The following is a 25,679-nucleotide window of genomic DNA, read 5'->3' on the forward strand; positions in this document are numbered from 1 at the left end:
ATGGAGAGAGAAAAACATGAAATAAATGGAAACTGAACCTTAATGATGGCAGTAGTGGCGTCCGTCTTGAGAGTGGGCTGGTGCCTCATGAGCTCATCCACAGCACTGCCGAGATTTGAGGCAGTGTCCCCTGTAGCGACAGACATGCGTATACATTCACAGTTATATATCCAGTTTTAACGATTAAGAGTTTAACGATTCTAACAGGAGTCAAACAGCCAACGACTCACCCAGTGGGTCGGAACTCCGTCGCCGCCTCATGGCGGGTAGGTAGTCAGGGGAGAGCAGCACCTTAAAGAGGCGCTCAAACGGCTGGCACTGAACGAAGGAGTGCAGGCCTCTCGCGTTCAAGCACAGGGCACTGAACACATTGGGGAGGGAGCCCAGCACCTCCCGAGTGGCGGGAACCTGCAGAGAGAGACACTATGAGAGAGAGAATAGGCAGGAGAGAGAGAAAAAAAAGGAGGAAGACAGGGTGAGAGAGAGAGTGGCGAGGGACGGGTTAACTGCGAGGGGGGGGGAAGGAGAAGCGGGGGGGGGGGGGGGGGGGGGGGGGGGTCAGGGGCCGAGAGGTGCACGGAGCATCAACAGGAGGAAAACGTACAGGCGAAACAGCGCAAATGTTGATACTGGGCTGTGGGGGCATGAGGAGCCAGAATGAGGGGAGTGATGGGAGCTGATGGGAGCTGAGTGAAGCTGGACAGCGAGATGCCTGCGAAAGGCAAGACAACTGGCTGTGCTGGATCAAGCTCCAAGGAAAATAAAAGGCATGAAAAAATTTGTTTAGTAGGGGGCATGAAAGAGAGAGAGAGCCGTCAGAGAAGCCGGAAGGAGAGAAAGACAGGAAGGAACTACAGAGGGCTTGGGGACTCACGTCCTTGATGAGCAGTGCATGCAGCATGACGTCGGTCAGGCCGTTATCCTGCAGGGAGGAGAGCAGGGAGGGCTCCTGGAACACAAACACCGTCACCACCTCCGTCGCTGCAGAACAGGACAGGACAACACAGGGTGGGGAGGAGAAGAGACATGTTGAAAAATCCATAGGACCAAACAGTGAACGACATCCACAAAGCATAGAAATGTAGATATTGTTGGTTTGCTTATCATGATACTCTACATCTACACATACCATGCCACAACACACAAAAACTAAACAAAAGCCATTTCATCGCTTCTTGTAAATTACTTAATACTAACCCAGCAAAAAGAGTGAAGGGCCATAATACTCTGCGTTACTGATGATGTGCTTGAGTGAGGTAGGCAATGACCCATCCATTACTAGAGGAAAAAGGCAATCACAAGCACATAGGTTAGCAAATATACACTTTGAGTCATCAGTCCCATATAACCACATAATAAGCCAGATATATGCCAACAACCAGAATTGTTATAAAAACACATCTTACCATGGCGGATACCATCAGAAAATGCAGGGTCTTGAATGGCTTTCTTTAAGAAGTTTAACATTGACTTCAACAGAGCTGCTCTCTGGGGGATACACTGCATACCTATGGGAGACGACAAGGATGTCATTAGGCGCCCCAGGTAAACATTTTAAATTTTGAGACAGTATGTGACTGCATTCGATCCTACCTGCACGCGGTGCATTGGCTGTGCCACTCTGCACTCGGTGGTCCACTTCTGGTCTAGAGCTAGAAGAAGTGGATGGGCCGGGGCTGCTCTCCATAGCGACTTCTGACACTAATCAAAACATGTAAAGAATCAAAAGCTGCACCTTTGAAAGCCATAGCCGATTAAAAGATCACCATAGGCTATCGACAACTTGATTGAGTACTCAAAATCATAAGACACGAGACCTGCAGCCTTTAAAAAGGGAAAGCTCATGTGCAATATGGTTGGAACCCTAGAAAGAACATATTTAGGATTGAGGAACTTAACAATAACTCTAATAACGCAGGGCTTAAATTCCGCTAAATAAAACCCTTACATAAATGGGTCACAATGACTATCATAAGAAACGTTACATTTATATACATTTGCCCATTTAAGCAATTTAATAAAACGGTGATTGCATCTGCTGAACACGCATTAAAAAGGTTGGTACCTCTACAGAAAAGAAAATTAACTTACTGTCCATGTCTGTGTCCATGTCCTCAGACTCTGTAGCTGTGCTCGGCCTCTGGATCTTTGGCTTGATGACAAAAGGGCACTCTTTCCTCGACAGGTCCACCTCGTGCTAGGCATTAAGACAGACGGACAGGAGACTGAGTGAATGCAGCGCTATGGCCCTGCAGGAGGTTAAGAAGGGTTTCATGACGCTGAGCGGTGCAGAGCGCCGACACTAACCTCCAGTCTGGAGATGAAGATGGTAAGGCCAGTGTGGGACTGGAAGGCAGCCATGTCCAGGTTGGTGATGAGGTCAACGACTCGCACTGCCCGGGTCACAAAGGTGATTTGGTCCTGCTCATCTCCCAGAAACTTTATCACCTTCAGGGAAAGAATGGTAGAAAATATATTTACATTAAATGTAGAATTGAATTTTCCTAACATTGAAGGAAGACAATTCTCCTTCCGATTTTACAACTTTTGCTTTATAATCGCTGTATTAACATTAGATCAGATCCATGCAGTTTGTAAAGTGAATTATGGGGGAGATTGTACCTTGAGTAGTGCTTCCATCATACCACAGGAGACGAGTGCCTCGCCTCCGGCATCGTAGCTTGCCAGGTGGTAGAGGAAGGAGAAGAGTGCAGTGGCAAACTGATGTGGGTAGGGCTCCATCAGAGGGTCTGTGGAATCAAGCATTTTTTTAATGTCATACTACGTCTTATATTCACTTAAATATGGTAATTTATGCCATTTTGTCTCAGATCCTTAAACAAGACCGGAGTTAAGAGAAATACGGTGTAAAATCTAATGTTTTTGTCAATCTCCGACAGCCAAGTACACTGCATGCAACATGTTGCACATGGAAATTGTACAGTTGTAGCAGTAGCATCTCTTACCAATCATTGCTTGAATACAGTTGCGCACCAACACAGGCAGGAAGCCATGGTAAGACGCCGTCCCGGTGCAGTCGATGATGTTGGAAAGCTTAGGTGTCCTCTCCAGGTGGACAATTGAAGTTAAAGTGCGCAAAGATGCTGCTTTTATATCCTAGAAATAAATGAAAGTACATATTAAAAGAACACTCCAGCAGGACAAGTTTTTTTCTCTTCTATCCAACTAGTCTTGACACAATCTACTGTGACACCAAATTATGAATTTGCATGGATTGTCTCCATTCGTACACACATGCACAAACATGCTTTGATGACAGGGATGACACTACCCTTACCACAAGCTGTTTGTCTGTAATCTGCAGTACATCTACCAGTTCCTCTATCAAGCCGTTGTACAGTATACTGTTGGCAGACTCCTGGAGAGCATTGGAGTACACTGCATGGGAGGGAACACAGCATAATGTCAGCATTTGCTACAGTCAGAACCTCTTAATAACCATGTGGTTCAGACGGGACTATGCTCACCAAGTATAGAAATGGCATGTAGTCGGGCCTGTACAGCCTGTAGCCTCTTCTTGTGATTAGAGAAGCCATGAGCCAGTCGAATGTGTGTGAAGAGCAGGGTCTGCTTGTCTTTTGGGATGTTGTACATTACTGTCAGTGACTCCATGATCTCAGACGGACTCTCTGAAATCTGAAAAACACAGGAGGAAAATCAAACAACTGACTTGTCTTCCATGCATCATGGACTTCCTTGCATCATATTATGAAATATAATGCAAAGTAGATTATTGTCAGACTTTACCTTGTCAAGCTGCTCGATGTGAATATAGTGTAGTGTGTTACTGCTTGTCTGCTGACGAAAAAAGGGTACATTTTAATAAATAATAAAATGCTACAAATAAAGATAGTATTATAGAGTATTTAGAGTATAGAGTAAATCCTTTTTGCTTACTTTTCTCTCTACTTTGACCTCAGGGCCTGGTTCAGCATAGAACTCAAAGTGCAGTGTTGTGGCACTGGGCGGGTATTTCTGGTGCCCCAAAAATAATCATTAATCTCAATGTTACACTATTAATTACAAATAAAACAAAGTCACTGGAATCAGTGGAAGGACTCCACAAAGAGATTATGTAAATTAGCACTTACCGACATGGGCAGATCCCTGCAGCATTCGGCCAGACCAAACCCATTCTCCTTTCCACCCCAACTCTACAGAATAATAAGGAGATTGAAACATTCAGATTCTTTGTTCCAAAAACACCTGTCATTACACCTACACAAGCTAGATGGATATTGACATTGTATTGTTAAAACCTCTGCCAGATGTTGCAGGCGGGCCAAAAGAGGAGTTCTCTTGTCAGACCCCAATCTTGTGATGTAGTTGGAGCGTTTGCTGAACACGTACAGCAGGTTGAGCACAGACAAGACTACTTGCATGTCACATGACGCCAATAAGGTGGTTAAGTGCTGTAAGGCAAACGAAAAGGAGGAAAATTCAATATAATTATTTAGATGTTTTTATCCCCCATGGTGAAAAGTAGCTGTGCAGGGTGAAAACATACCTCTATGGAGCTGTAGAGGTGTCTGGAGAAGCTGTACTCAATGAGCAAGGCAGTGAAGTTGAGCACGGCCAGCAGCAGGGCCTTGAGGTGCCCGTTTTCTGGCCGGTCGCACACCAGAAGCCATGACATGCTCTCCACAGTCTGGCCTGCATCGCATAGAATGCCATCAAAACGGTCCAGTAGGTCCACCCAGTGGTACAGCTCACACTGGAGGATATTTCAGCGTTAGTTTCAATACCGTACCAAATGGCAACAGTTCCTCTTAGATTGCTAGGTCCACATGAACATTGACGGGATGGAAATGCATATACCAAGCACTTCGCTTCACTTCAATAGAAACATGACCTCTGCTCCAGACATATTGTTTACCTTTCCGATATTCCAGGTCTTAATGTGCTGAAGCTCCACAAGCAATTGCTCATCACTGCATGCCTTGAGCTTCTCTATAAGGGTCCTGCAGTCTGCAGGCTGCAAAGTATGGAGAAGGCAAGAGGACTGTTATTTCAATACAACGCCCAGTAAACAACCAGTAAGTCTAATTAATTGCAATGTCACCAGTATGCACACTCACAGCTTCTGTAGGGGTTTTCTTTAACTTGCTTCTGTCGACCTTCATTGTCGCTACTTTCTATTTGTGGCTCCTGTCAACACACCACATGAAAAACATATGGATGTCATATTTGGATTTTGTATGGATGATGCCATATATGGAAAACCAGAGTACCTTCATTTAAACATGGAAAGAAAAACATTATGTAGAACAGTAAGTAATACACTTACAATAAGTAGTTTGGCAGTACCCACTTAACAGCATGGTTTGTTCACTTTACCTGCAAGATGAAAGATTGAAACCACATCAAATTAATCTGAAAATGTAGGGAGCCTCTAAACATTCTGCCAAAAAAAAACCAGTAAGGCACATGGTCGGCAGTACATATATTTCGATTACAGCTAAACATGGTATGCAATTAGTAATTTAAAAAAAGATTGACAATATTGTCAATCACCACTGGTTTAAAAAGACAGGACATTTCAACAAAACATACAATATACAATGGACAAGTCATCACAGCTGGAAATTTGCAATTGAAAATGTATGCGTTAGTCAAGCATTAAGAGTATTTTGATTGGCTTCGTATAAAGACTTGCCGCCGGTGGCTTGATGGCTAACAAATGAATCTACGTGATTAATTCACATTGTATAGATATATACACACAATGCAATGCTTTTGCATCCATCGTGTCCCCTCGAAACAACCAATAGTTCAGTCAAGAAGTGCGATTGGTTATCATTCCGTAATGCCAGTAACAAGAAAGAGACAGGTTTAGCATTAGTTATAGCTTGCAAGCTACGGTTAGCACAGTGGCTGCCAGTAATACCCGCTATTTTAAAGTCAGGGGCAATACAAATCGAACTACTTGCTACAACTTAAATTGTTCCACTTGTTACCAACTAGCCACATAGCAGACATAAAATGATATGACTTAAATTGATAACTAGATGGCTGGCGTTGTAGTCGCTACCTGCGACTGGCATTTGGCATGCTACGCTGCTAGTGTCAAACTATGCCATAAATATACTAAGGAAACAGACCTTGAGCTGGTGAAATGCTCAGACAATACCGAAGGCACGTCGATACATGCATATATGTCACTAGAGCTACCACAATGCATGGAAACCGAAATACGTTCGGCTTTAGCTAAATAGCTAGAGCACCCCTTCTTTGACTGTTCCCGATCCCAGTCCTGACATCACTGTTGACTAATTTACCTCGCGGTTGCACTAAAGGCCCCACAAGAAACCCGCACTATCAGGCTCTGCAGTACCGCTGACACATTTCCTAACACCATAATCACTACAGTAGTTGATTGCACCATCAATAAAAAACTATTGATTCTATAACAGCAAATCTGGCAACTCTGATTCTTACCCCGGCCTTTCAGCTAGCAAGTCGTAGCACGCGCTGGCTAGCTAGCTTGCTAGCTACTTGAACGCAAAGCAGAAACGTAGAATTACTCGCTGAATCATTCCCATACGAGTCTATCGTGACACTGCGAGTTGGCGTATTTCGTAGTATTCCAGTTAATAGTGTGCGTCAACTGGCCCGGCATATAGCTTTAAACGTCCGTCATAGCACTTTGATCCTGGTCATTTTTCGACGACAACGCGCGCATGTATCCGTAGCATATAGGCTCTAGACACTAGACTTGACAAGTCATTATGACTGGGGTAGTGTGCAAAGTGAATAATGTTACAGCTGGAAACCGGGTAGTTACTGTTGGATTTCTCGGTGCATTTCAGAATTTAAAAGGCTTGGACTATAAGAGATCGTCTCTCTAACAGGTGTATTAATAACCATTTATTGGTCTTACAACCATATAGTAAATTACCCACAGGGAAAATAAATCTAATCTAAACATTGTCCAAAGTCAGCCTTAACTTACAAAATGAAAGCTGAAGAGATACATATGTATAGTCTGATAGTAAAATGTACATTTAAGAAAGCTATAATAAAAAGGCAAAATGATCAGCATCTTTCTTTCTTTTGCTAGATTAATGTGGACATCCAAAGCCATTAGCCCAATTGTGAAAAAAATTCAGAGCTTGGTTTATGCAAACTATTACAATTTAGATTTACATGAACTGGCATCCATTTTGCATCCTCCTGTCTCCAAATGGCAATAATTAATACAAATCAGATAATTTTGCCAACAATATATACACTATTTTGGTAGCGGGTAACCGCTCCAATGATATTCAATTAGGTGTGATTAAAGAATGTGTGATGATTAAACCAACTGTTGCCAAGACTAAAAGAAAATAATTGTGGAAATGTGCAAGAAGTGAAATGACCCAATGGGATCACAAACATGAAAGCAAAGAAACCTTTGCTATACATTGATAGATGTATAGCAAACAATAGGAAACGTTCAGAATACCTTAAAAGGCAGTTCAAGCTTTATCACAAATTAGGCCCCATGTTCTACAAATAACTAAAGCCATAGCTTCTTGTTGCAATTCAAATGAGTCATCTTACAATTGCAATTAAAAAGCATGGTATCACTGCATTTGAGACCGGGATATAAAACATTATACATTTCCAATACATACCAGAAACTGCTTTGATACAATATCTCCATCATCCTCCTCCTCAGCTAGTTAGGGTCTTTTAACAAGGCAATCTAAAAATAAAGAAGACCAATCTCAGCAAAAAGCCACAACATAACTGAACTTTTTTTACTAAACCAGAAACATTAAAACAAGTTTAAGTCACAATGTTCATATTAAGCAATTCATTTTCACCATCCTTATTGGTTTGATTCTCAATAGGGTCTATACAGCCAGTACATTCTTATTGTATTCACATTTCCTGTCTACATTGAGAACCAAGTTTTAAATATGAGTCACAAGATCAGACTATAACAGAATATCAACATTATCTATACACTGGTATAATAATAATAATAATAATAATAATAATAATAATATTACTTTTGGTACAATTGGTTTATAGATGTATGCCAAAACTACATATTTGGTTCTACATAATTAGTTACTAGCGGTACTTCTGTTCAATTTAAATAATCACAGTGGAAGGTTGTCCTTGAGATCTTCTGTTTAAAATCCTTCAAAACAATGGGTCGTAATAGACCTATAATGCACCATGGGATGTGTTCTGCTCTAGCCAAAACAAAAAAAGACTACATTTTCTGTACAGAGTGTGCATCATATAGATATTTGCAAATCAGGGAGTCTAAGCTGTATCAACTATTGAACGACGTGCAAATATATTGCTGGAAAAGTGATTGATGTATGATTTAATATTGCTATGCAAGGTACTCATGAAGCGATATGCTGGCATTTATCTATTTATGTTATTACTTGTGGATTTAAATTTAAATCAGCACTCTTTTGTTAGCATTTAAAACCAAAGATATTTTTTTGCCCACTCTGCCATTGTTCTCAGCATTCGAAACATAAAGCAGAACTGAACTGCTGTACTGAACTGATTATACCTGATGATAGCATCAGAGAAGGGGGTCAAGAATGATGTAAGGTGTCAAGATGCTTGTGGATTTTTAAGCAGTTTATATCAACAAACTGACTAAACATAGGGGGCTACATAGGATCTGACAGTTGTTGTGACTCTTACCATGGTATGTAGCAAAACAATTTAAGTTAAATCAGTATAAAAAACGAGTAAAACCAATACTTTCTAAAATTGTAGTGTCCACAGCTCAGGATATTGATCATATCCATGTTTTTGTATTGCATAAGATGTTTGTTAATTAAAAAATGTTGATCCAAGTTAAATGCTTGTCGTAGCCTGTTCTCCAATGCTTCATTATAGTAAAGTAAAAAATAAATCTGTATTTGTTTGGCCCCTGACAATGATGTGCAATGCATCAAATTCCTTGGGTATCATATTAACATTATTGATGATTTGTTTTCCCAGTTTTCCTATGTGTATGCATTGAGAATACATAACGTTGAAATATCAACTAATCAAATCTACATATACTTACATCATTCAAAAATATTGGATGTTTGATCATATTGGCTTGCACAAAATCAGCCAAAGGTTTGCTGATATATGATGAAGGTCAACTGCAAATGTTTGTTTTAAATATACTATTTAAATAATATCCTGTATATTTTTACATTTCTAAAACGTGTTTTAACTTTAAATAACTATCACCTTAATCTCAGTTGTTTCTTTACACCCTGAAAAACGAAACAAAATCAGTCATTGTTTTCCCATCACCGACTACATTTTTGGGTGAGCAAAAACGCATTCTTAATGCCAGAGAGGCCCTCTGTGTTCATGTCATCACAATGGTCTTTCATGAAGTTAAAATCGAAAAAAGGGGCTGCAGATATTGCACACACCGGCTTCCCAGTGAACAAAACACTGCCCAACCAGCCGTATAGCTTAACTATGCCAGTGCGGCTTCATTATAAAATAGTATGTACACATACAGGTATTTAAACGAGGCTAACGTTACCACAACCAGAACATGTATTCTGAATGGAGTCGACCTTTATGGAGCCATTTTTCATCTTGATTATTAAACATGCCAAGCAAATCTACAACTTAGGTAAAGACAAATGCCAGAGTTCAGTAACGTTAACGTTGATTTCTGGCCCACACGGGCTAGATAGTGTTTAATAAAGTCAATGATACAAAGTTAATGTCCGGTACCTTGACAAATCAGTCCATATGACGTTAAGACATTACCATAGTTAACATAGGCTAACGTTCCCTAGCTAGGATATTGTAACAGTGATGTTAAAAGAATAACTACAACACGCAAGCTACCTAGACTAAAAGCAAACATATGCTACAGTTCTCCGCATGTCAACGGTCACCCAGGAAGAGAAAATCACACACTCGTCGTGATTCTCACCGGTCGTTTGTCTCATCATTCGACACAGAATCCAGCGGCTAACTCGCCTATATGCTAATGTAGCTAGGAGTAGCACACGGGGGCACACATTCGCGCAGTGAGCCCGTGCGGCGTGTGTTGGTGGGTTTCGCGCGAGCTAAGCAGCTAGGAGCGAGAACACAGCACAATGCTATCTGTGGGATCATGGCTACATTAAAAATGGCGGTTTACATTGCACAATGTTCCGTTCACCATGACAAAAACTCTTGATGGCACTGGAGGCAGAATTCGAATATAAAAATCGCCATAAGTTGATGAAAGGTCAATGTGTACACTTTACTAAACACTAAGACATGTTATACTCAAATGTTTTTTTTTTGCTTACCTCGTTTGCGTGCTAAATTCACTTCTCCATCTTGCACTAGCGAGTAGGGCAGTTTGGGTCTCGCGAGAACTTCTTTACAGAAGCTCTGGCACTCCCTTGTACTGAGAGGAAAAAAAAACCTGTTCCATCAATGACCATGGATTGTATCGAAGATGGACTGTCTTGTTTCCGGCTAAAAAGGGGGATTTTGATGTAAATTGATGTACAGATTCAACTTTTTGGTTTTTAAATATGCACTGATGTGCCGAAAAAGCTTGATTTCCTGTAACATAGGTCATAAGTAATCTGTTATATGCCAAACATATATTTGTAAATAGTCCAAAATGCTGCAAAGATCTTTGTTTTAATAAAATAGCTGATATCACCACAAATGTTCAGTAATAAATACCTGATGTAGTAAATGTTTTGAGCAAACATTGAGGAGTAATTAAAGATGCTACAGTGAATCTCATCGTTTGATGAGCTAATCTGCATAGAACAAAATAACCATTTAAATTAATAAATGGATCACTTTAATTTCTAATTGGAAGATGTAATAAATTCAAATAAGTTGTGTAGAGACATTTCAAAACACTTGAATTGTAAAAATGAATTAATCGGATGCATATGCAATGGTCAAACCAATTATTGAATGGTTCATGTAAATAAATTATGTTTAAACAGTAAGTTTTTCCCAAAGTATAGTTTATCTGTTTTGGGTCATATTTAAAAACCATTGTGTGTAACATACAGGGTTTGTTGAAACATGAGTGAATATAAACAACAATACATAACCAAACAGATAGTCAAACTAGGGTATTTTTTCAGCACAAAATAACTCCCTTATAACATTGACAATACAACATGACCAACTAAGCATGACATATTTACTGCATACAAGTAAAAAAAAAAGAAAACAGGTTTGTATATTTCCAAATACAGCAATGCATCATTTACAAGTCATGTTTAAAAAGATTTCAACAGTCATTTTAACTATAAAAGAAATTAAATTACTATACGTATTTACACATCAGACAATAGCCCTCACATCTACTGTGAATGGTAAGATCTACATCTCAACCAACATTTCATTTAGCCCAACTCCTCCAACACGGCTAAATCCATCATGCTAAACTGATGGGATGCTAATGAGAACTCTTTGTGTTCTAACATCGTACTGCTGACTCAGTATCTAGGTAAATTACAAATATTTACATTGACTTAAAGAAACATTAAAAAGCATAATAAACCAATGTACTGAGGTTATGACCATCTTAAGAGTGGAAAAGCATACAAAAAAGTTGAGAACATGCTTATGTAGAAAAAATTCTATATTTAAATGACAGTTTGACTCAATCTGAACTTGCAGCATGATCTGATACAAACTTGAGCATAATAAAGTGGGATCAATTAAGTAATGAATTGTGACTATGCAGAGGGGCAAATTGCCCTTTTCCGAGGGAATTTTAAGGAATAAAACATGGGATCCATGATATAAAAATGTGTAAAATAGGGTGCGATTAATGATCTGGACAACAGTGAAAACCGAGGATACACGCCTAAAATAAAATGCTGGAAACATTTCTACAATTTAACATTATGTCTCTTCATCACATAATTCTGACTGAACCTTACATGGTATTGACTAATTACATGACTTTTTCCATTATTATGGCATACTTGCTATTCATTATGAACTTCTGAAGTAACATTTCTGAAAGCTGGGACATTTTGGAGAAACCGAGTCAGAATATCTTTTTCAATTCCATGGTGAAAATAGATGTCCATCTTAAGTATTTAAGTTAAGATAAGAACGCATGAATATCTTTGCTGCCTGAATACAGAAACTCTTATAGCCTAAGTCAAAAAGTATATATTTATGATTTAACTCCAATATTATATGAATTTCAAGTTTCTCAAATTTCATTATTGCCAACATTAGGATGATGTGGTTCACCCGTCAAGTTGCCTGGTGAAAAGTGTGTTCAGTGGATCTTTGTAACCAATATTCTGAATGTTTGTGGATAGAAAAATAAAAGTAGCATGGAGGAAGATGAGAAAACTGATGATCATAAAAAACTATAATATAAAATAAAATGAATTCTTTCTGGGCAGTAAGTCCTTGTAAGTCATTTTTCTTCATTTCCCACCAAATGTGTGGCAACATTACCAGCACCGCCTACAAGAGAAGTTTGCCATTGCGGTGAATTTTCAGAATTTTTCCAAGTCTCTGTTTTGCAGTTGCAAGTCCTTTCCTCGGACGTTTCCCTGCTAAATTAAGAGAGGGGGAAGAAAGGAATGAGAAAACACGCCCTCACTGTGATATGCCAGCATATTGTGTGTGTTTCTCACCCGCTCCCCTTACCTTGTCCTGCTACAGCAATGCTTTGACTGGCTGGCCCTGCAGGGGACGCACCAGAGGGCGAGTAAGTGCTGCTGTTCTGCGGGGAGAGCGAAGGCCTCCTGGAGGTGAGGAACACCCCAGGAGCCATGGCCCCGGTGCCCCGAGGGCCCCCCGGGCCGAAGGGTCCGGGCCCTGCCGTGTACTCGTGATCCATCAAGCTGGCAGAGTAGTAATCCATCCTCCGGTCGGGGCTGAACTCTGGTCCTGAGGAAGAAGCCTGTGGCGGGGAGGGCGGGGCCGGTTCCGGCTGGACAGGGGGCGGGGCTGGTGCTGGAGGTGGGGGTCGCTGCTTTTTGGTGTACTTTCTCTTGGCGGGTTTCTGTTGCTCCTACAAGCGAAACAATTACACAATCAACCTCACCACCCACAATACCGCCCTGATTCCTCAGAGTTCACATTTCCGTGAACACACCTGGTGTGCCAGTTTGGCGGCTGCTGCTGCAAGACCAGTTTCCACCGATGCTACTCTCGCACCCTCCCTGGCCGGTCTCTCCTGTTTCGGGAGGGTGGGCAACACCCGGGCTGCAAATGGAAGGAAAGGGTTTAAAGAAAACATCACCATGGTTTTAAGATGCATTATCACTTTGCAGAAATAACTTTTCAGAAGACCTTTTGGACTCCAGGGTGTATCGTCCCAGTTTTTCTTCCGTTTCATCTTGGCCTTGTTGGCATGATCCTCCTCATCAGACTCTAGCGAAGGGTAAACTAAGAGAAAATGGACAGACACACATTAAGTTGCTTCAAAGAATGAATCTTAGGAAAATACTGTTGTGTTCGTGTTCAGCTGCGTGACGCATTTGTGGTGTGTGTTTAAATGGTTTAAATATGCAGGTGCATGATGTCTCTCACCGTAGTCAGAGTCTTTAAAGCATGTGCCGAGAGTCTCCTGCTCATCCGGACTTTCCTCATCACTAAGGTGCCGTGCCGGACGCTTGATTGCCCGCTTCCCGGGTCGCTGCTGGATGGCGGGTTTCTTCTCGGGACTCCCTGAATTCTTTTTGTTCCCTCCAGACACCCACACGGCCCGTCGCCCCTTCTCCTTCACCACGGCAAGACTCTCCGTCAGGCCTCCTGAGATGGACATGGGCGAGGAGGAGGAGGAGGAGGAGGAAGAGGACGAGGACGGAGGGTTGGCCATGGAGAGCATGCCTTGGATGGCGTCCCGTGTGCTCGGAGAGGCTGGGGCTTCCTCACTGAGAAAGAGAAGAGGGGATCAGCCTACCGATAGCAATAGAAAAGTACACAAATGGCTTCTAAAAGCGTTACAGTTGTGGTTTTTAATTGGGCAGCAGCGCTTGGCACACCAAAATTTATATATATATATATATATATATATATATATATATACACACACACACACACACACACACAATAAGTCTTGAATCAATATATCTGTAAAACATTTGAGATCTCACCTGAGTGCAGAGTCCAGGCCCGCAACTTGCTTACTGGCCTTCAGTAAGTCCAGAATACCTCCGGCTCCACCCTTTACTCCATGGGCAGCCAATGCTTCCTCATCTGTGGTGTAGTCCTCCTTTAATGAACAAAAAACCAAACTTTGTTTTAGCATGGCGGTAATCATGATTAAGGAGACTACGTTAAATAGCAATGCAGATGACATTGCATTCGTAATGTCCCATTGAACATGCCGAGCATCCTTACCTCAATGTCAAAATCCACCTCCCCGGGCTCTCTGATCCTGTTGGGGTCAGAGCATGGCTTGGCTCGGGGAAGCTTCCTTGGAAGACCTTATAAAAAGGAGCATTTTCATTTTGAGTTTCTGGTGTGTCATAATGTAGTAATAGTGCAGACCACTTTGTGGTCTGCAGAGAATAGAAAAATTATAGAGGAGAGAAGCTGCATGGTTGTCCATAATTATACAGCAGTCACCCGGCCCCGTTTTTCTAGGTTAATTCTCACCACTAAGTTTCTTCTTCTTGCTGGGCCCTGTGGGCTTGCGGCGTGGCGGGGGGGTCTCATCGATCTGCAGCTCGTCCTCAGTCTCCAGGTCTGAGAGGCTGGATCCCTCCATGGCCACATGTTGGAAGTTCCCTGCACCTCCAGCTCCGTTACTGCCGCCCTTCTTCCTGGAACTTGAAAAGAAGAAAAAAAAGAAAAAAAAGGACTACGGTCAGCATTTTCAGCCCGCCTTCGAATGAGCACAGCATCACAAAAGTGGAAACGTATCTGTATGCAAGAGTTGTGCATTTCGCTTACCCTTGAATTTTGCCATTGGTCAGTACAAGTTTCAGCTTGCTCTTATTTAGCTTCCCTTCAAACTCCTCTAATGGCAACTCCAGCTGGAGACCAAGAAAAACAAGTACAGTGGTAAGCAAATCAGTTGGCAGACAAGATCAATACCTCATGCTGTTCAGCTACAGTAGGCAATTTATTTTAGAAGCATTTTTTTTCCTTCATATTTTTTTTTCAAATTTTCTTTACATCCCGAAAGCAATTAATAAAATCAAATGCTTTTTTAAAAGCAGAAAGAAAATACGTTATCTTTGACTCCTATCTGTCTAACTACCGTCCAACCCGGCTCCCAGCGGCACTCTGACGTAGGTTGGATAACTTAAAAACCAAGCATACTCTGGCTGGCTTCTCCAAATTGCCTACCCTAGCTTTAAAAAAGGTGCAGACGATCCCATACCTTGTTTTTCTTGGACTTGCCGGGATTGAACTTTTTCAGAGTGTGTTTGGTGTGAATTTCCAGGAGATCCAGTTCCCCAGCCTCTGCCTTGAGCAGGCTTTTCTGACCCTTCTTCTTGGTTACCGGCAAGCCCAGAACCCCTACCCCATCCTTTGGTTTGGGTCCCCTCTTTTTTCCTGGAGTGCGGATGGGATTTTGGGAAGGGGTGGCGGGACCTTTAGAGAGCGGCGACCCAGGGAACGGGGGGGCGGCACGGCCAATGTTTTGCTGAAAGATGTCCTTGGAAAATAAATGTTGCCGTTATAATTAAAATGAAAACCGACAATATATGGAGTGTGTAAAATGGAACGATGATATGAACGCCACACACCACATCTACCAGGGTGCTTCTTTGTACCTCGACAAGGCGGATCTCTTTAGCTAGGTCCTTTATTAACTGCTGAGTCTTGATGGTCTCAGGAATTTCCACTTCATGGTCAGCTAATGCCTGAGATGGAAGATCAGAAAAACAAAATTACAAATCAAAATAACTTCTGATCACTGGACAGTACGATAATATGATCTCCACTCAATGATGTGTAGGGAGTGAGCTGAGAGTGAGGTCGTTGATGGGTTTACGCCTGACCTCTTTGCGGGTCCAGGTGCGGAAAGCATTGTTCAGTGCCTTTGCTCCGTGGACCAGGTAAGTGGCAGGATGCCTGCGGTTCTCCCTCAAACCTGCCAAATAGAGCCCCACTAGTTTGGTCACAATACATTTTTCTTCTTGTGAAAAAGCTGAAGGAAATACAGGTCTTGAACGCATGAAATTAACACATGTCTGGCTAGAGGTTAGAAACCTTACCTCTGAATGTATCGAGGAGGTGCTTCCCAACATACCAGCACACAGTCTCAAAGTTGGGGAACCTAAACAGATCTGCTGTGCTCAACCTCTTTTCTATCTCATAAGCCCTGAGGAGAAAAACGGTTTGTTATACATGTTTTAAGGTATGTGGTTGAATGCATGAGCAATTCACTTCAACAACATCAGTGTGAGGGAACTCACCGTAGCTGCATGTCAATGTTGAGACTATGAAGAAAGTTCCCTCCAAAAGCTAAACAGTCCACTGGAGTAAGAACCGCATGAATCCACCCTAAAAAACACATGCAGAAAATATGTTAATCTAACTGATTGACAGCTCCAGTGACGCAGACACATGTAGGGTGAAAAAAGAAAGCTTCCCAAAGTCAGAAAAAATTTAATTTTGTATGGATAACATAACTATAAGTTATTTAACTCAGTCTTCTTAGAACCATCACTCATCAGATAGGTGAAAGAAATGGACATGGAACAACTTTAAGAGTTTTGTGGATTTTAGTTCATGTAGTGTATTCATTTATAATTGCTGAGCATTACTATAATGACTTGGTCCCAATTTCCTATTTCCTATGCTTTCCTGTGCTATACATGCTGTTGTGTTTCCTATTTGGTATTTGTCATTGTGATTTGCACTTCAGGACCACCATAATAGTACCCGACAAGCCTACCTGTTGGAATGAAGAGTGTGTTCCCTTGTTTGACAGAACATTTGTAGCACATATCCACTTGATCTCCAAAGAACATCTCATTCTGATTCGATGAGGAACTCCAACGTTCAAACAAGGCCAGGTTGGCTGCAGTTGGAGATATCAAGTAAAATATCTTCTCGCCCTACATAGAGAGACACAAAGAGGTTTCGATGGATTTAGTTAGATTGAAGGCCTCTTATGAACGACGGCTTCATAATCATAAACTTTACTACAAGTCAACTCATGTAGCTTACCCTCAGGACGTGATACCAAACCGAGGTTCCTCCAAAGTCAATGTGAAAGTCTGTGTAGCTGTCCTTCACCCCCATCAGGCAGTACTTCTGTACGTTTGGCCGTTCAAACACAGACTCCTCTGGCCACAGGTTCTCAACCCAGGACAGTTTCCTAACGATCTTTGGAGTTTCCACCAAATTGGAGAGCCTATAAGAGACATGGACTTTTTCTTAACATAGTGTTACGTGAACCAATGTGGGAGACGTTTTCCTTATTGAGTAAATAAATATGACTTTCTACTTAATAAATTACAGTAAGGTCCACATAGAATAAGGCTAGATACTCAAATTGGTATTGAACAGGGGGTGAGAGTATTACTATGAGAATGTGCACCTGGTCTCTGAGAACTCCAGGCTGATCACATTGAGCACTCGGTCTCGGTTGGGGCTGTTATAATACTCCACAAAATCTTCCAAGCGCATTTTCATGTCAGACTGGCGAGACACGTCAATCACATCTATCTCTTTGTCAGGACCTAGAACGAGGACAGCGGACACCATGTGTGAGAGAGACTTCTGAAAAGTAGCTTTGAGTTCTTTCAACAAATTACGCAAACACAAATTCTGCTCAGTAAGGGGAAAATAACTTTTAAACAATTGGGGAAAATGTCAATAGTACAAATGCACTTTTAACACAAGTTTTTTAAATAAGGCTGTGTTACCCACAGGGAGAAAGGGGCTTGAATAGGAGGACTTAAGAGTTTTACCGATGTAGTGCTCTACGTCGTTGACGCCGAAGGAGGATGGAGGCAAGTTCATGCCCAAGCCATCTCGCCGGAGCACCATGACAGGAACACTAAAAGAACGTTCTTCAAGGAACTCCACCGTCAGCTGGGCCCCAGTGGGCTTCAGCAACACCTCATCCGCACTGGAGAAAACAAAAACAATGCACTGATTAAATTGGGATCGGGATATGCTGAATATATGTGTTCCATTTTTAAAGAAACAGTAGATAATGTGTAGTAAATCCATTAATATCTCATGTTTTACCGTAGTGTGAGGGTCAGATTATTTGTCTTGATTTTTATTTTTATTTTGTGATAACAAGCAGCAATGGCACCACAAGGGAGGGTGGAGGGTTTACCTTGGAAAAGTGCGGCTCCGTAGTTCCCTCACAAACTGTGGGGTTCCTGTTTTCACAGGCCGAGTAGGATCTCTTCCTGCCACGGCACCCCCATCTGCCTGCTTATTTCCCCCACGACGCTTACGCACTGCAGGTGAAAACAGAGGAAAACACATCGGTCAACAGTAGTGCTAGAAATAAACAGAAAATGAGAGAGGCTTTCAAAAGCAATGAATAATGAAATATCAAGATGACACACATTTTAATAACTTACTGATCGATGGCCCATGGGTGATCTGACAGTTAGGGCAGTGATACAGGTCAATCTCTGCTGCTTTATCCTCTTCCACTCCAACACAACTGCAAGGAAATCAATGTGTAGATCCAGCAACAAGATAGGGATAGTAGCAAACTGAGCAGATCTTATTAAAAATCCAATTATCAGAGAGAACAAATCTCAGGCCATGTCATAACAATTCCACTTCAAACACAGCCATCACATTTACCAATGGGAGCTAGGATATAATTCAGTATGCATCACTGACAACTTTACAGAATAGAAGATTTTTTTATGACATAATTCAACATATGGAATGGTACAAATCAGACTGTGACTATTAATGGTCAACCTCAAAGATAGGTAAATCACAAAAGAATAAAAATATAAACATGACTTACCTCCCATGGAACCAGTCTTGACAAATATCACATTCAATCATGAACCGGGTCACATCATATGGTAGTCGACACAAGCAGTATACTGGTACTGATGCCATACTGAATGTCACTATGAAAACAATCTCAGTGCAGTCTCTGGTAAGAGTACACTTCAGTCTGTGTACAATCCGACAGGCAGAGGTTCAAATGTCCAAACTACATCAAGAGCTTTAATGTAGCTCTATATTAAGGGTAAAACCGCTGAAACGAGTTGACCTTCTGACATATCCCTGCCAGATGATCGTTCCTGACACACATGACACTGGCCGCCCACCAGGAGCCCTGTTAAAAAGTAAACAATGAAAAATTTCAAATAAATATCTTGGAGCACCAGTGGTAGAACAGCGTCTAAAATGCATTAATATGTAGCATAAAGCTAAAATCATCGATTCTACACAAACAAATGAAGTGAAAGCAAAGCTGTCCCAAAGGTAGCATCCCTCTCTAAAAGTTATCGATGCTAATTCTAGCTTGATAATGACTGACCTAAAAATGCTTAATTACAAAAACAATTTGGCAAATATTTCCATTGAAATGTAACATAATTTAGAAGTAACTGCAGACTGAGGGAACGAAAAAATAATAATTCTAATGAATGATGATTTACTTAGTACAAGTTCCAAGAGCTTACAGGCTAACGAAGCTTGCCATTTGTAAACACCCTATAATGGATAATGGAGCTGCGAGTTAAAGCGGTTTAGCGGTAAAGCTGGCTAACGCTGAGCTAACACACCAGCTAACGGCTATGTTGTCAAAATAAGGGCTGTACAGATCCTTGTATTCACAACAAGAAACCAATAAAACATGCATAATCAATAAAAGGCTTCTCTCGATGTAAAAAAGTAACCAACATTTGGAAAACACATAAAATAAAGACAAAAAAATCGGTTGTTAGCAACTTACCAAAGCAACCAGGTAGCGGCTAGGCCGAGAGCTTTAAAGCTGATGAAATCCGTAAGCAAGCTCGGGGATAGAAGCGGCCTAGCTCAGCACTGCAAAAATAACTACTACAAGCGTCTGCACATTTTTATGAAGCAAACTTCAGGCACAATATGGTGTATTTAAAATTTCTGATATAAAATTACCCGGGATATGATATAGAAAATCCCCTAAACAAGCACAACCATCAGAAATACGGACTACTATAATAACGCTTCAACGCCATTTCAAAGACAACAGCGGTAAACGGTTTCTTCTTCGCTGTCTGTTATTGAAGGAACAATAAAGTTGCGACTGGTAGAAAACTGAGATGTGTTCAAGAAGACAAAACGTTACGGAACGTTAGACGCTAAATGTTATATAATCCGCACGTCTAGAAACCATATGATTCGGTATGTTTTTTATTTTATTTTCAATAAGATGTATGTGTAAGTATGTATTTATCTGATTCAGCTCAGGAATGTTACAATAAAACGTATAGTTTGTCAGACTGAATATGATATTTAATAATATAAAAAAAAAACAATCAGAAGAGTTTGATGTTTAGACATCATTTATTTTGATTAGTTACAAAACATAAATAAAATCAGCAATTTAATTAGTTACAATTTACAGATGCTAATTACCGGCAACGTTCATTACTTTCTTTTTATTATTTTGGAATTGGTTCTCAGTCATGTTATTTCGAGACTCCATAAACATATTCTGGATATTTATCAATGCACATTTTTTTTGTATTGAAAGTTCTTCTTGTGTGTCATATTGTTAAAATCCAATAATATATCCTAGAAGACCAACAATTACAAATGAGGGTTTAGAATCACCCCAGCCTGCCTCCAACCAATGAAGAAAACAAGAAGAGTTTCATTTAGACAAGAATGAGAACCAATCTTCTCTAGTTTCACTTACCCTCTGATTTGATCATAACACAATTTATACAACCCCTTTTCGAAATACAAAAATAATTTTCTTTTGGGTAACATTTTGGTAACACTTCCAAGGACCTGGCAAGTTCCATTTTATTTTATGAATCATCGTCAAAGCTGTAGCAGTAGTCAACAGGTTAGTATCCAACATAAATAATGAACTACATTTCGGTGGAAAATGTGAGTTGTATCAAAAACAACATGAATACTAGAAGCCATACGTTAATTTGCAGGTAATACTACTGCAAAGTGATGCAAATTGAACCATAAACTAATGTACAAACTGCTTTTTCCCAATTACAATTTTGTAGGATGTTTTTGACTCCTTTGTATCCTAATCTCCTCATTGCTGTAGAACAGAATATCTCCATTGATATTTTCAATAAATACAGAAATGTATATACTACTCCATTATATATACATTATACCAAGTAAATGTATCAATGACTGACCATCAATGGCCTATACACTATTTAGCTTTAAAGCTGAAAGTCAAATAGAACAGATCAGTTGGCATATTATTATGTAGGCCTATGTCCCTGTTTTATCATTGACGTAAATTCAGAAATATGATCACTTCTTGATCAAGTAACGGTATTGTGCATGATTGCACTTTTGTGGTCCAGTCTAGTTTATAGTCATTCACAGTGAAAAAGCTTATGATCAAAGACAAAATAGTTCACCATTAAAATAAAAATACCACGTTCAACAAAGTTTTAAACTTTACAGTTGTAAAATGTCAAACTTTACAGGTGCAAAAGTCCTCACCGGTCTTGCGTACATTGCGTACAGGCCGCTCCGAATAAAAGCAACATGGGTGCCATTTATGACGCAGTGCAACGGTAACAAAGCTTTGCCACACAGAAAAAAATACACATTCTCACACAATAATGTAGTAAATTTAAAAGGCAATATCGGAAAGAAAACATGTTTTTCCCATTTGATAATCATTTGGCAGTTTTTTTCTCTTTCATCCCCCACCTCATAAACATGTATGAATTAATTAGTAGTGAGCATACTACCTAAATCAAAGTGTAGGTGCACAAAGATCCACTCAAGGTAGCCAAAGGGTCATGCAAAGTAGTAATGTAATGGATGCAGTGCAGGAACTTTAAAGTCCTCCCAAACAATAAAAGTGTGAAGCAAAGACTTGGCAGAACTTCTGAGCTTGTCAATATCCCGCTAATAATACTAAAATGAAGGACACAGACTATCAATCATGTGAATTCCGTTCAATTAAATCTGCTACAAACCCATTGCTGTTTAGAGGTATTAGAAGCTAACATGCCGTGTCCATGCACTACACTTAAAACAGTGCGCTGATGGCATCATGGTTGTGATGGTAGCCGGATAACATGACCATGCTTGACATACATGACTGTGTAACATGCTTTCGTTGCAACTGTGTTTACGCTTTCGGCCCATGGAAACACTTTGTGCTTTATTCCATCATTTTAAAGGTCTGTTTGTTTATCTTCATCTTTTGCTTCATAAGTTGCTTCTAGAAAATATTTTATGTCATACAGACAAATAAATCAAATGCACAATGATCAATTTAGACAGTTACTAATTGCACTTTTAAAATTGTTGTTTTGCCCTAGCTTTGACAAAGAAAATATAACAAAAAGTCATTGATGTTTAAATCCTGTGTGTCCTTCATGTCTCTTTCAAATAGAGTTCAGGTTCAACCGTATGAAAGGAAAGATAATTAATTGGTGTCACAAATACAAAGGGGGTGGGGGTGGGGGTGGGGGGTGGGGGGGGTATGCCCTTGTACAGTACATGAAAGCACAAACACGCTCACACTCACAAATGCACACACACATTGCAGAATCTATACAACTTAACAGCCAAACACCACATTATTCATAAATCCACAGCCACAGTGGCCCTGTCTGTAGTGTACATACAGAAACCATCTTTCACATTCACACACCCCTCCCACAAGAACTACGCCAACACACGTCCTTCTCTCATCCACTCTTCCACATCCTTAATTTCATATCCAATCCTTAGAATACCCTTCAAAAGTCTCAACCCTGGCCCCGTCGCACAGTCCTCGCCCAAACCCCTCTCAGGGGCTTCACGGCTGTCCCAGAGGGAGGGTGGTGGCGGGGGGCGCTGGGTGTAGTTTGGCACTGGAAGGCAGAGGAGCGGTGGAGCAGGAGGAGGAGGAGCAACAGGAGGAGGAAGAAGAGGAGGAGCAGGAGCAGAACGTGGCCCCGGTCACAGTGCTGCTGTCTGTGGGTGCGGAGGGGGTCACGGTCGAGGCGGGCTTCTGGGAAGGCAACAGTGGCTGGGTTTGAGGTGGCGGGTGCGTGGCGCTGGCCGGGGCCTGGGTCTGCATTGGCTGAGACTGGGTTTGCAGGGGACTCTGGCCCCGAGGCTGGGGGAGCTGCTGGCGGAGCGGGGGCTGTTGATAGGACATCTGCTGGAGCGACTGGTGGAGGTGTACACTGGGCTGCAGCTGTGGGACTGGAGCCAGGTGTGTAGGCGGTGTTGCCCCGGGTGAGCGCAAGGTACGGCATGCTCCTCCTCCTCCTCCTCCTCCTCCTCCTGTGTAGTGTGACGGGGAAGCCACGGGCAGGCTTGACGGGGCTGGGGATGATTGGGGGTTTAGAGGTGCTACTGGAAACCAGCAGGGGGGAGCCACCTGTGCAACATACACACACGTTATCAGAGGGCGATTGACTTGGCTGAAGCAGAGGAAGTACATGTTGCGTTGGGCTTTACCTCCGCCGGTTGGCCCCAGAGTTCCTGCCCCTGCTGGATCTGTTTGATCTGATTGAGCGAGGGCTTGGGAGGGGCGGGACCCACCGCCTCCTTTGTCCAATCGTCCACCAGTTTGTGCAGCTCGTCTGTAAATGTGCTCTTCCTAGGGGGGCTGTGATCTGTGGAAACAAAACAGGGTGGTGACCTTTCTGGCAGCGGCTTTCTAGTGAGCATTGTTGACATTTGAGTGGTAACTGCATGTTTGCGTGAAGAGAACAAACCTGTACCTCTTTTGGCTGATAGCGAGGTGGTGCTTTCAGGGTGGCGGTATGGAGGCAGACGGCTCTGTTCCCCGCCAGAGTAACTGCTTGACTGCTGGATCCCTGAACCAAGAGTCACACATAAAATGGTCAGACGGCATCAAGAGCCAAGAGCGAGTAAGAGTATGATATGAATGGGGGGGGGGGGGGGGGGTGTTGTAGGGAGGAGGAGAGTGGAGAGTCGGGGGGGGGGGGGGGTATATGGAATGTGGGGAGAAGCCAGGTTTACCAGGGGAAGCGACTCCATTGTTGTCCAAGTGAGAATGAGGCCGGGGCCGGAGCTTGACCTTGTTGGGCCGGGGCCTGCGGGGGGACAGGGAGGTGGGCGTCATGGGAAGAGGGGGCGTTCGCGGCAGGGGGAGAGGCAGGGTGTGCCGGTGGTCTTTGATGGAGCGCAGCTGCTGGTATAGACCCTGCAGCTCTCTGTTCTGCTGGGCCTGGAGCGACACCACCTCCTTTATGTGCCTGTAACGCATGAGTTGGAATGTCAGGCTGGTGATGTCCGGTATAGGGGAGTAGGGGAAGCTGTGTAATATCGCTAGTGTTGTATAATGGACAAGCCCGGGATATATGGATACATACACAATACAGAGATAAATGAAATATCAACATTGAAGAATTGATGATGTCATTTCAACATTAACATAATGTATTCTTCTTTATTTTTTACGGTTAGGGTTAGGGTTATGCTTTTTCTAAACATTATGTAATGTATTCGTCCTCCAAATGCTAAATCAGCGGAAGTAGCAATGAATTATTCAGGACCTTAACATCAAGCTACCATATACGATAGCGATTGGTAATCCACAGGGGGGCAAAAAAGGACAAATTAAATGAAAGAAAACAACCAAAAATGCTATGAATAAACATGGGTGTAGTTCAACATGATTATATAGGATGGATGGAGGACATCTTAGCCTCAATTGCCCTCTGTTTTGATCTCACTTCTCTCGGAGCCGGTGCAGCTCCTTCCTCAGCTCCTCATCTTCCATCTCGCTCTCCTCATCGTCGCTGCTCCCCAGAGGGGAGTGTCCGTGGCTGTGTCCTCGGGGCGGGTGGCTCAGCGCAGGTGTCCTCTTCCCTTCCTCCCCCTCCTTCCCCCGAGTCTTCCTCCTCTCTCGCTCCAGGTCGGGGGAGACGGGGGAGCTGTCTGTGTGCCTCTCCTCTCTCTTGGTCTCGGCCTGGGTCACCGAGAAGCGCCCCACTTTCCTGTGGCTGCTCCTCTGGCTTTGGACCTGCTCTTTGGGAGGGGAGGGTTCGGGAGGCTGAGCCACCGGGGTCACCTGGAGGTAGAGAACGATGGGCAGGTGTCAGTACTGCTGTCGCCTCGCCTGTTCAAACTTGTCGTTTTATAAATGTCTGAGTGGGAAAGAAGTGAGTTCCCCACCTGAAATCTGCCTTTACGGGACATGGGTGGATCTAGTGGCACATCTTCCTTTTCCTCCGTGAGTGGCTGACTTCCTTCTCTGTCTTTCCCATCTGACAATGGAGGCATATGACAAACAAGGAGGGCGGCCACAGGACACAGAGAAAACAGAGGTATAAAGACACGGGCGAGGGACAGGGAAGACACAGACCAAGGCATTCAAACAGTACAAACAGACGATATACACCCATGAAGATATATAGAGTGACGGAGAGACACATTGACACACACACACAGAAGTAGAGCATTAAAAATCACTCACCAACACCACATCACATTATTATCAACCCTGCGCCTTATGCATCTTACATGCAGGACTATGAGAAGACAGTTGCATTGAACATTGAATATTGCAGCAGAATTCAAACAGAAGTCAAACAATGTGTGAAAGCGCGCAGTCTCGT

At 42.2% G+C, this 25,679-nt stretch overlaps 3 protein-coding genes across 15 annotated transcripts in view; all 3 read right to left on the reverse strand.

The window, feature by feature from the left end:
* Positions 1 to 10,341, reverse strand: part of huwe1 (HECT, UBA and WWE domain containing E3 ubiquitin protein ligase 1) — a 35,637-nt gene extending 25,296 nt beyond the window's left edge. For 3 of the 7 annotated variants that reach the window (XM_084479686.1, XM_084479685.1, XM_084479684.1), the window contains exons 1-21: positions 6,460 to 6,703; positions 5,309 to 5,358; positions 5,100 to 5,169; positions 4,898 to 4,996; positions 4,529 to 4,735; positions 4,281 to 4,433; positions 4,113 to 4,175; positions 3,919 to 3,996; positions 3,769 to 3,816; positions 3,489 to 3,657; positions 3,299 to 3,399; positions 2,967 to 3,117; positions 2,623 to 2,750; positions 2,308 to 2,448; positions 2,092 to 2,197; positions 1,594 to 1,701; positions 1,407 to 1,508; positions 1,198 to 1,278; positions 875 to 981; positions 231 to 408; positions 39 to 130 (exon numbers count right to left, since the gene is read on the reverse strand). In XM_084479686.1, coding sequence (XP_084335812.1) covers positions 39 to 130; positions 231 to 408; positions 875 to 981; positions 1,198 to 1,278; positions 1,407 to 1,508; positions 1,594 to 1,701; positions 2,092 to 2,197; positions 2,308 to 2,448; positions 2,623 to 2,750; positions 2,967 to 3,117; positions 3,299 to 3,399; positions 3,489 to 3,657; positions 3,769 to 3,816; positions 3,919 to 3,996; positions 4,113 to 4,175; positions 4,281 to 4,433; positions 4,529 to 4,735; positions 4,898 to 4,996; positions 5,100 to 5,144 — 2,157 coding nt within the window. In that variant the 5' untranslated portion in view covers positions 5,145 to 5,169; positions 5,309 to 5,358; positions 6,460 to 6,703. Of the gene's footprint in view, positions 1 to 38; positions 131 to 230; positions 424 to 874; positions 982 to 1,197; positions 1,279 to 1,406; positions 1,509 to 1,593; positions 1,702 to 2,091; positions 2,198 to 2,307; positions 2,449 to 2,622; positions 2,751 to 2,966; positions 3,118 to 3,298; positions 3,400 to 3,488; positions 3,658 to 3,768; positions 3,820 to 3,918; positions 3,997 to 4,112; positions 4,176 to 4,280; positions 4,434 to 4,528; positions 4,736 to 4,897; positions 4,997 to 5,099; positions 5,170 to 5,308; positions 5,359 to 6,459; positions 6,704 to 7,640; positions 7,712 to 10,301 lie in introns of those variants that run through there. The other 4 variants (XM_084479681.1, XM_084479680.1, XM_084479682.1 and 1 more) reach the window with 3 other exon arrangements.
* Positions 10,342 to 10,980: 639 nt separating this feature from the next.
* phf8 (PHD finger protein 8) lies at positions 10,981 to 20,140 on the reverse strand. 4 transcript variants are annotated; one of them, XM_084479334.1, is made up of 22 exons: positions 19,856 to 20,140; positions 18,914 to 19,234; positions 18,510 to 18,595; positions 18,257 to 18,383; positions 17,880 to 18,040; positions 17,507 to 17,648; positions 17,134 to 17,320; positions 16,859 to 17,021; positions 16,377 to 16,464; positions 16,176 to 16,282; positions 15,960 to 16,051; positions 15,732 to 15,821; positions 15,335 to 15,613; positions 14,902 to 14,984; positions 14,605 to 14,777; positions 14,347 to 14,432; positions 14,100 to 14,218; positions 13,534 to 13,877; positions 13,294 to 13,389; positions 13,097 to 13,206; positions 12,646 to 13,012; positions 10,981 to 12,551 (listed from the first exon to the last, which is right to left on the reverse strand). In XM_084479334.1, the coding sequence occupies exons 2-22, from the start codon at positions 19,009 to 19,011 to the stop codon at positions 12,460 to 12,462; spliced, it is 3,090 nt and encodes a 1,029-aa protein (XP_084335460.1). In that variant the 5' UTR covers positions 19,012 to 19,234; positions 19,856 to 20,140; the 3' UTR covers positions 10,981 to 12,459. The 4 variants fall into 4 exon arrangements, with proteins under 4 accessions (XP_084335460.1, XP_084335458.1, XP_084335459.1 ...); XM_084479332.1 differs by having other exon boundaries at positions 15,705 to 15,821; XM_084479333.1 differs by having other exon boundaries at positions 18,495 to 18,595.
* A 377-nt stretch (positions 20,141 to 20,517) lies between these two features.
* The window catches only part of wnk3 (WNK lysine deficient protein kinase 3), a 31,786-nt gene continuing 26,624 nt past the window's right edge, over positions 20,518 to 25,679 (reverse strand). For 3 of the 4 annotated variants that reach the window (XM_084480133.1, XM_084480134.1, XM_084480132.1), the window contains exons 19-24: positions 25,237 to 25,328; positions 24,795 to 25,132; positions 24,079 to 24,314; positions 23,817 to 23,912; positions 23,551 to 23,708; positions 20,518 to 23,470 (exon numbers count right to left, since the gene is read on the reverse strand). In XM_084480133.1, the coding sequence (XP_084336259.1) occupies positions 22,901 to 23,470; positions 23,551 to 23,708; positions 23,817 to 23,912; positions 24,079 to 24,314; positions 24,795 to 25,132; positions 25,237 to 25,328 (1,490 nt within the window). In that variant the 3' untranslated portion in view covers positions 20,518 to 22,900. The remainder of the gene's footprint in view (positions 23,471 to 23,550; positions 23,709 to 23,816; positions 23,913 to 24,078; positions 24,315 to 24,794; positions 25,133 to 25,236; positions 25,329 to 25,679) is intronic. The other variant, XM_084480135.1, reaches the window with a different exon arrangement.

Source organism: Micromesistius poutassou (genome assembly GCF_964030765.1).
Source record: "Micromesistius poutassou genome assembly, chromosome: 15".
NCBI classification, from domain to species: Eukaryota; Metazoa; Chordata; class Actinopteri; order Gadiformes; family Gadidae; genus Micromesistius; species Micromesistius poutassou.